Source organism: Myotis davidii, unplaced genomic scaffold, assembly GCF_000327345.1.
Source record: "Myotis davidii unplaced genomic scaffold, ASM32734v1 scaffold173, whole genome shotgun sequence".
In the NCBI taxonomy this organism is placed as follows: Eukaryota; Metazoa; Chordata; class Mammalia; order Chiroptera; family Vespertilionidae; genus Myotis; species Myotis davidii.
The window spans coordinates 1,298,354-1,308,557 of record NW_006286303.1 but is presented as its reverse complement, the minus strand read 5'-3'; the positions used below and the strand labels follow the sequence as shown (position 1 = coordinate 1,308,557).

At 37.3% G+C, this 10,204-nt stretch overlaps 1 protein-coding gene across 5 annotated transcripts in view; it reads right to left on the bottom strand.

The window, feature by feature from the left end:
• Positions 1 to 151: 151 nt before the first annotated feature.
• CLOCK (clock circadian regulator) overlaps positions 152 to 10,204 on the bottom strand; it is a 153,301-nt gene continuing 143,248 nt past the window's right edge. For all 5 annotated transcript variants that reach the window (XM_006757797.2, XM_015560091.1, XM_015560092.1 and 2 more), the window contains 2 exons: positions 9,364 to 9,628; positions 152 to 7,497 (listed from right to left, as the gene is read on the bottom strand). In XM_006757797.2, coding sequence (XP_006757860.1) covers positions 7,318 to 7,497; positions 9,364 to 9,628 — 445 coding nt within the window. In that variant the 3' untranslated portion in view covers positions 152 to 7,317. The remainder of the gene's footprint in view (positions 7,498 to 9,363; positions 9,629 to 10,204) is intronic.

The following is a 10,204-nucleotide window of genomic DNA, read 5'->3' as shown; positions in this document are numbered from 1 at the left end:
ACTCCATTGCTGAATAAAAGAAAAATTTCATTGATAGTGATTTTAAAATATTTAATACTATTCTCTTTAAAATCCAAAATAATGTAATTTTTACAAGTTAAGTGCCACATAAAGCAGGTGTTATTTTTTGAGAAATGCAGGTGATACTGAAAACAGTACTGAGGTATTTTTTTATTTTTAAGATTGAATACGGAAACAAAGTCTGGACCTATTTTTTTTACATTAAAAAAAACCCAACAACAATGCTACTGCTTGGCTCTTTTGCTGTAATTTTAGGTTCTGAATACATTACAAGAGTATGAGAAAGAGCATTATAATAGTACATGTAGTTTTAAAAAATGCACATCATAACCTGGAAAAATGATCAGATAGCGAGAGGCCTGAGTGAAGGTAGACTAGTAACACATTTTTACCTCTGAAAGGATAGCTTTGAAAAACAAGTGTAAACAATTTTAACACCAAATTAAAATGGCAATGTTGAATGGGTGACAGAATGATCCACATTTTATACAATATTGTATTTCCACAGATAGCTCATGAAAATCAGCAGAGAACTAAAAGCACCGTTGAAACCATTCATTGTCCCTTCCTGCTTCTGTGCAATTTAGGATTTGAGCTAAAGACAATACTTGGAAAATGTCAGTCATGTTTTTTATAAATCAACTTGGATTTCAGTTCAATGTTTGCTTTAGGAAAAAGAGGTATTCTATGTCAATTATCAGCCATTTATAGCTCCACCATTTCAGAAGTAAGAATGTTAGGCTACATCTAAATTGTATTTAAAACCAAGAACCAAGCAGTAAGGACAGCAATGTAGCACACAGAACATTAGAAATAATCTGGTGTATGCTTTTACAGCTACCAACTGGTGTTAACAATTAAAAATTTACAAAGATAAAACTTTCTCTTTTTTGCACTAACTGGTTTCAATACAGCACTGAATTTAACTCATCTTTGGGCTTCAATCTTTATACAGAGTAAATATGCAAGTGCCGTACAGAAATCCTTCCCCAACTTTCGCCAAAGTAAGATAGTTTTCAAAATTATTCTAGAACGGTCTAAGTTGCTGCTGTTCATAGCTATTGAGAAAGTAAAAGGACATTTCCTGGCCAATTTCTTTTTTTGCTTCATGATGATTGTCTAGCTATATAATACATCAACTTGAAGATAATACAGCTTTTCCTACATTTTAACACCAGTTCTGGCACAACCATTGCCAGCAGTGAATTTGTACCAGTACAGGCCAACTCAAAAACATATTATAAAACATTTGAATGTTGTTCTTAAAGCGATGTCACAGTTTGTTTCCTCAGAAATTTAAAAGCATACATTTGAAAACATCACATCTTCAATTCAACTCTCAGAGTTAAGGAACATATTTTACATCATTAAATCCAACTTGCTTTAATGACCATTCTCTAAGGGATCCCAAAAGCTAGACAGCATCCCCTGTACCTGACCTGTGGGAACCTAGAGAATTCTGTTCCAATGCATTCCAGCCAGAAGTATCCTCAAATGTCTAGGCCTCAAATGTTCAAACACTGCTTTACTGAGCAGTGCTGTGCATGGAGGTTTTGTTACTGTTTTTAAAGAACCAAGCAACATTACACTATACTAGTAGACAGCACACATTTTTTTGTGGAAGAGTTTGCAGTGTGGATACATTTTCCCATCTGTATTAAAGACTTTAAATGGATTTTCATATAGATATGATAGTAGGGGCCATTTGAAGATGCTGACCGTTTTACTAACATTTCCCAAGTGGGCAAAACAGGCAATGTGTGCCATTGGTTCTGTCATACTGGCCTTTGGCTGTAATCATATAAAAAGTGTCCCCCAAATGGAAAAGGCAGGACATAAAACTAGAAAAAGGTTGGAGCTATATGAAGCAAATGTGAAAGGAGTTACCTTTACTTTTCTCTTAAATAAGTTGAGCACAGGAGGGCAGTGCAGAGGCACCTGGATGTGGGCCCTCCCACTGCTGTCCTGCAGTAGAACAGATTTGGATGCCCATGTAGAGTCCTCTGAGGGCTAGAGACTGTGCCCACATTAGAAGAGCCAGTTCTCTAGTAAAAGAGTACAAGGCAAAACAAAACAAATCACAAATTAAATACATGACACTGAAATCACTGATAGAAAACAGAACACAAAGATATTTAAAAATATAAATAAATACATTTAGCCATTTTTATTCAAGAAACCCAGAGAACTGCTTACAAAGCAATTTCTTCTTTAAAACCACTTTCTAAATTCTTCCGTAAATACTCACTATTTTGATTGTCACTTAACACAGCACCTCAGTGTTTGCTGGTGGTGGTGATGGAATTTCACTTAATCTCTTCATAAACTATATTCTATTTCTTAAAGGTCATTTCCTTAGGAAAACCCAGGCAGCTTACAAAATATGTTAAATACTCAAAACAACCTGCAAAGTATTTTATTTAAGAAAAACAAGGAATGTAGTGTTAAATTATGACATGTGGGGGAAATATGCAAAACAGTCACATGGGAAGAAAGTGTTTTAATCTTTAAATATCCACTTTTGTTTAATTTCTTGTGAGCTGTTCAATACTGTTAAATATCCTGAATTACAACTAAACCAACAAAATTCATCCCCAGTGTTTCCACAGAAGTCATTAAAATAAGACCAAATTACAGATTTTTCTTTTCTTCAACCAAAGTAATCCTTTTCTCAGTCCTTTTTGTGCAAAAAATATTACAAGAGCAATTCAAATGGGAACGCTGAAATGACATGCCAACATTTCAGAGCACATTGAAAACACCCAGAATAATTCTTGAAATGACTGTATTCTAAAATATTACTAATAATCACTTTTAGGTTAGTTCTATACATTTATTCACACTGATGCAATTTTCCTAGACTTCTGAAAATAAACAGGCTCTTTTGGTGTTCACACAATAGGCAAGATAGGTTTACAATAGTGTCTAAATGGAACTAGCATCAACAATCTCAACTCCACCACATTCAAAATAAAAGTCAAGTTCATTTGGCTACCTTGAAATCACTCCCATAAACCTACTACGGTTCACTGGATCTAAACATTTCTCAGAAATGGGTCATTTTAAAATTTCACCTAAGTGATGATTTGGGGATCCTTTAGAAATGGTAATGCCTAAGATAGACTTTATCAAAATGAATAATTGCAATAAAGTGCTTGTTATATTTAAAAATGATGCTTTTAGACTGTGGTATGTTGTTTTAAGTGTGTGCTATTCCTACATAAAGGATCCCCAGGCATGAGAGTTGGGTCTTCTCACCTGTCTCAGAAAGCAGCAGCACTATCTTTTGGTAGGCTGACAATAGGCACATTACCCATGCGGACGAGGCTATACTAGTGCTATGGCAAAGGGGGAGGAAATTAGAAAAGGTGGGAGGCGTGTGGAGGGTGGTTCCTACTATATTCATAGTTATATACAAATATATTAAATATGCTATAAAAATAGTCGACTCTTTTCCTTTGCAATTACTTCAGAAGCTCCTTTCAGAAGAATGCTCACCCAACCCAAACAAACTGAACAGGTTCTCTTTGTCGAATCACTAATACAATGGCAAGAGCCGCTGTGCTGTTTCTTTTCCAATCGGTTTACTCCTGGCTAGACTCACTCAGCAATAGTAATATCCAGTGTTTACACCTTCCAACATTGACTCCCAAGGGGCTATGAACAGGGACACAGATATTGGAAAGGTTATAGATTTGAATGAGTTTAACACAAATGTTCATCAACAAACTTTCAGTCATCAAAGAAACATAGAAAAAGAAAAAATGAATACTACCAGAGTAAAATGCTACTTTCATTCCACTTTTTAAAAAGTTTGCTGCAATGTAGTGGGAACATTTTAAAATACGTTGAGCAATATCCAGTTAAGAAGTACTTTCACCTATCTGTAGGACCCCTATCTAAGGCTTCTTGAACAAGGATTCATCTCTTCTTTACAGAGCTGCACTGCTTCAGTATGCTTAACTAATGGCAAGCAGACTGCTGTAAGGCAATGACCAGCAGCTACAGCACTTCTGAAGAAACCAAATTACCATTTCACTATTCCACACAGTATTCTATAACCATTCAAAGACACTGGCACTCTCCTATTACTAGTACATTCCTAAGCCAGATTTAAGTGACAAAGCAGAGCACATGACTCAAATTACCCCCTAAGTCAAAGTTTGGAGACTGAACTGTAGGACTTACTACCCCCATCCGCTATATCTGCTTTTCTGCACATATTTTCCACTAAAAAAATAGGGTACTTTTGAGTGTATACACGCATGGTTGCTATACACCAGCAACAATTCTATTAGTCCTTGTAGTCTTCACTTGTTGTTAAAACTATACTGACTTACGCAGTGCCGCAGCAAGCCAAAGCAAGATAACAACTGCAGAACAGCTAACAATTTGCCTGATCTTTAGTTTCTTATCTAAAAAGTGCCACCCAGAATGAAATGTGTTTTTTAAAAGAAAAAAATGACAGAGGAAAGCAGAGGAAAGATGATTTTTAAGTAGTTAGAAGGTGTTCCTATTTTCTGTTTTTTCATGACTTAGATTTAGTATTTTAATTAACAACTTTGGCTACAGAAATGAAGGAAGAACAGGCAACTGCTTAATCTTCATTAGAATGCTCAAGTCTCCATTCATGGGGGAAGGGGAGGGACAGTTTTGCAATCCAAGTTCAAGAGAAGCAGGAGGAACAGTTAAAAGAGCTAAGAGGCAGCTGGTGCTTACTAGCTCTTCCAACACAACAAAGCCTACTGGCAGCAGAGGAAAAGCAGCTAGCTGCTAGCTGCTTCTTTAAACTTAGTAATCAATTCTAAGCAGAAAAAAGTGAGCTGTCAGAAACAACAGTAATTATAAATGCAAAATTGTGCCTAGGTTTTGCTTTTGTTCATCTAAGTACACAGTACTCATGGTCCACCATCTTTCTTTTAAGTGTGATATTTGGAGGATAAACCTTAATAGTTTTTCATATATTTTATTAGCTAAATCCCTATCACTAGATATCACCAATGAGTGAAAGAGGCACAACTCACTATGGAATGGCATGATAAGGTTAACATAGGCAATTTGAAAGGGGAGATAATTAATACTGTTGCCATATTTACAACATCAATTTTGGTGTTGTATATATGCTCAAGTACACACATATTCTGACAACTATCCTTGACATTCATGAGTCAGAAATCTCTTCTGGATGATCATTTAGCTAGGAGAGGAGCTCCTTGATATGTTAATTATTGATTGGTATCTAATGACACTTCTTTTATAGAAGGGTAGGTACCAACTTTCTTTGGTTGTTTTCATTTTCAACATTTTCTAATTTAAGTGTGGCCAGGTATAGTTTTCTACAGAAAAACAATATATCCCTAAGGATAACAGCAAAGCTGAGGACAGAAAAGTCTGAAGAACTAACTTGGAGTTCCTCAACTCCTTTATCTAGCAATTCTGTATTAGGTTATTTTCATTGCTCAAAACCTTTTCTGTTGAACAACTTCAGTTGTGTTATACATTTTCTTTTCAGGTCAATTTTGATTTATTACAGCTTACTGTCTTCCCTTTCCACAATAATAATTTTTGATATTCTAATAAGATATTTTCCTTTGCTCTACAGTTGTAAATTTAATTATCAGTACCATAGAATATATAAAATGTTTTTATGAATAATTTTTGTTGGAATTTATTACCTTTGGAATATGATATTGCCAAATGAAATCTTAGTTCATGTTTAGAAAGCATGTGAGTTCCAATATTCTAGTGTTGTAGTGAAGGCAAAGCAAATTCATATACCTCTTTATTTGTAAGAATCATATTGAGCAAATATTTACTGGTAATTCTTCAATGACTACTTATTTCAGCTTTAAAGAAAGATGCTGATTTAGGAAAAACAATTTGCAATCACACTGATGACTCTGATAGTGTTAATATGTCATCTTTTATTTCTAAATTATTTATATCTCCAGCCAAGAGATTCAAAGCAGTCTTCATAGGAACTTAGGAGAATGATGGCACGGAGACTCACATGCTATTAAAAATGTACTAAGGTTTCAAAACTGCTACTGAAACCAGACAATGAGTTCAAGATGGTGAGTTATCACCTGAATCAAAATCAAGGCACTATGGGTTTTTTCCCCCTCAAATAACCCTGAATCATTTCTGACTAAAAGAAACACTGAAATTGTGAAGGATAATAAAAAGATTCCAACTCCTAAAAGTTAAAATTCCCACCAGTGAGAATGTTAAAAAGTGCCTAAAATGTTTTGTGTGCAAATTTTACTCCTGTAACTGAAACATTCATGAAATTTCTTTCAGGCTTGTTACAAACCATTTACTCAACTATTTCCAACTATGAACTATATCAAAATATATGATCAAAACTCCCAACCTTCTAAAATAAAGCAGTGCAAATCCTATTTTCAAACATTATTGAAAATAATGAAATGAAGGATACTTCTGAGTAACTTGAAAATCCTGTTATTTCAATCATTTAACCTGAAAAAAATCCATTCCCAGCAGCACATGATACCTCACTGAACAAACTGTGACATCACAGCCAAGTATGAACAAAAGACTTGTGCCCCGGAAAAGTGAAGAGAACACTATCGTGTTGTAAACAAAAGGGAAAACAAAGGATGTATTAGTTTGCACATGGCATCAGAATCTAAGGAAATGTATTCATACCTTTAAGGAGGAGATAATGCTTTCATGCAGCATACAAAATGTTTTGCTTTCTTTCCTTTTATCCAGACATATACATAATATTTTTACAGCATCTTTACATAGAGAATTTGAACCCACACAACATTCTGAAATTGCGATTCCATCATTATCTGAGAAGGGAGAGGGGCTTGGGAAGAGGGCCTACTGGGTCGACTGCACTGTCTTCATGGCATCATTGTAAGCAAACCCCTGATGTGGCAGTGGTGTGTCCTCTGTAACACTTGAAAACAGGCACTGAACCACTAAAAGTTACTAACATTGTTAGTGCCTTTCTGATTCACTGGAGGTCATATTTCTTTAGCTGAGCTTCTACATTTGGCAATATACTCTTTTTCCATCAAAAAATATCTGAGCAATTAAAACACTGTCAGAATTGGCTATGGCCCTATGGTCATTTCCTGCTGGCGGGTATTTAATGTACATCTGCAGCACTAGGCAGCATTTTCCCTGCTAACTAATTCGAGGAATTAGAATACTCAATACTGCATCCATGAATCTACTAGAACTTTTCCTCCTAATCCTCAGATCATCTGAGCAACTCTTTATGGGCCAACCCTTCCTCCCTTGAGGTCAGAGAGGAAACGTGTGCTACTGCGGTTGAACCTTGGAAGGATCCGTCAAAGTGTCAGTCCTGTGCCGACTCAGTTGCTGTTGCTGCTGAGACTGGTGTTGCTGGTGATGTGATTGAGGGAAAGTGCTCTGTTGTAGTGGAAACGCAGCAGAGAGGATAAGCTGAGTTGAAGGGTTCCCATGAAGCAACCTAGAAGTCTAAAAACAAAAGGATTATGCAACATTGCTTTACCCCCACTATTTTGTGTACATTAAGATTTACTTAAGTTTTGGGTCAATGAAAAGGCAGTCACCATTACAAATGAAGGACACTTGCAAGCACACGGATAGATCCTGAATCTTAAGAACCATTAAGCTTTGCCAAGGATCTGGGCAATTTGCTTTCTGTCTTTGTCATTAAGAAAAACTTTTCCTTTTAAAGAGAGAAAAGAAATATCAACTGTTGTTATACTTATTTATGCATTCATCGGTTGATTCTTATATGTGCTCTGACTGGGAATCGAACCCACAACCTTGGCGTATTGGGACGATGCTCTAACCAATTGAGCTACCTGGCCAGGACACATTAGCAAAAGCTTTTGTAAGATAAAGAACCCAGGACATGTATGAGCCCTACAGGATTACAACAGAGGTACATTTTAGAACTAGGTATTAGACAAATTGTATAGTCCTTACTATCTACATATGAGTGTATCTCTGAAGAGTATTGCTGATTTTACTTTTTTAGGTATCCCATGTGTTTGGAATGCTTTTTCCCGAAGTGGGGGGGAGGGGGGGGGGGGAGAATGTTCATTCTTTTAACGGCCCTCGTTCTGATAGACTTAGAAGACTGAGGTCTTAAGGCAAGTCCTCTCCTTTTTTAAGCTTTTACTTAATTCTCATTAGTTATCTACCCGATAATAATATTTTATAATTTGCTATAAATTCTGATTAATAATTCATTTACAACAGTAAGTGAGGCAATCATTAATAGCTGCAGTATAGGTATATGACTTGAGAGAGACTTAGGTAACTATCTGTTTAGTTTCCACATCACAAGGTTAGGAATTATAATTGAACTCCTAGGGTGATAAATTAACACTGTATTTATGCCTGAGTATACAATATAATATTAAATCTTCTAATTATACCATATGTTGTATAACTCTAAAATTGATTTGTGCCTGGCCTACATGGATTGGTCTCTAGCACAATCCTAGACTACTCTCTATTCAAAATGGCTCCCGCTCAGCCAGAAGAGAAAAGGCTGGACTTCCCTGCTGTGCACTCCCCGTGAGAGTGCTAGAAACGTGTCCTGATGTCCTTGCTGAGGACACTGTATCCTTTAGAGAAGTAGGTCCTGTCCAATACACCCCTATGAGATGTGTGTCTGCATTCTGGTCAGTGTGTTTATCACTGGTGGTCATACACAACAGCTAATTAATATGCCTTATGCTATGTTCAGTGATTTACATGCATCATCCATAGCACCTCCATATTACAGATGAGGAAACTGAAGTTTGGCAAGTTAAATAACCTGCGAAAGGTCACGCAGTACGTGGTGCAGAAGTGACTGAATTCCAAGGCAGCAGGACTTAAGAGCCCAAGTTCTTAACTATGACATATACTGTTTCCACAATATTTCTAATACTAATGTATAACCAAAAAATCATTATAAAACTTAATCTTAAAAAATAATTTAAGATAATGCCTAATTTTTTAAAAATCCGACTTGATACCTCTGCCCAGTAGAGAGTCGTTTAATGGGCTGCTAAGATAAGAGATGAAAGGTGCCTTTCCTTGAATTCCAGAAACTCTAGCCAGAGAGGGCTCTATATAGTGTCTTGATATGGTCAGGTAGTAGCCCCTTATTCTATCCAGCAGTTTAAATAATTGGGTATGTCCATGGCAGGGCTAAGTCTTTGAAGGACTGAACAGGAAAATACATATAGCCAACCAGACAAACTTTGTCTTACAGAAATTTAACTTGTACAATTAGCTTCTATGCATTTTTCAGATCACTTACAAGTGTTCACTTAATGCCTAATTTCATTATATAAAAGTAAATAGGTTTGGGAGAATTACCTGTAAAAATTGCTGTGGTGGTTGGTTCAGCTGAGCCTGAGATGGTTGCTGAACTGATGTGAGCTGCTGCTCCTGGGAACTCTGCTGCTGCTGCTGCTGCTGCTGCTGTGTGACTGACAATGTCTGTGACTGCTGCTGTTGTGCAGCAAAAGTAGGGTAGGCAGTCACCACCTGACCCATAAGCATAGTGCTAGGTACCATGACCGCCCCACAAGCTACAGGAGCAGTTACTAATTTGGTCACAAGTTGCTGACCTTGAGAAAATCTGTAAGAGGAAGAAAAGTGGAATCAGAAATACAAAAAAAATATGCATTACAAAAGGCAGTGGCTGAATACTTCTCTAAGATAATACCCAATGATATTGCCGACTTAGTTTTTTAAAGCTATATGTTTCAATTTTGTTTCGTGTTTTTAACCCTCTTAGTGCCGGGGAGCGCGATTGCACTCCTCCTGTCTTTTACCAAAAGTGCCAGGAGTGCTATCGGCAATTCTTTTTTCTACTAGTATTTTATAATACAACTAGAGGCCTGGTGCACAAAAATTTGTGCACTCGGGGGAAGGGGGGGTCCCTCAGACCGGCCTGTGCCCTCTTGCAGTCTGGGACCCCTCGGGAGATAACGATCTGCTGGCTTAGGCCAGCTCCCAGGTGGCAGAGGGCAGGCCCAATCCCTAGGTGCAGCCCGTGGTCTGGCTGACAGCCAATTGGGGAGTTGGGACGCCACCCCCTGTCATACACAGAAAAGAACAGATTGGGAGGTTGCGATGCCACCCCTAGTCACGCTCAGGGTCGGGCTGATTGGGGGGTTGGGGCAGCGCGCCCTGTCACACTCAAGGCAGGTTG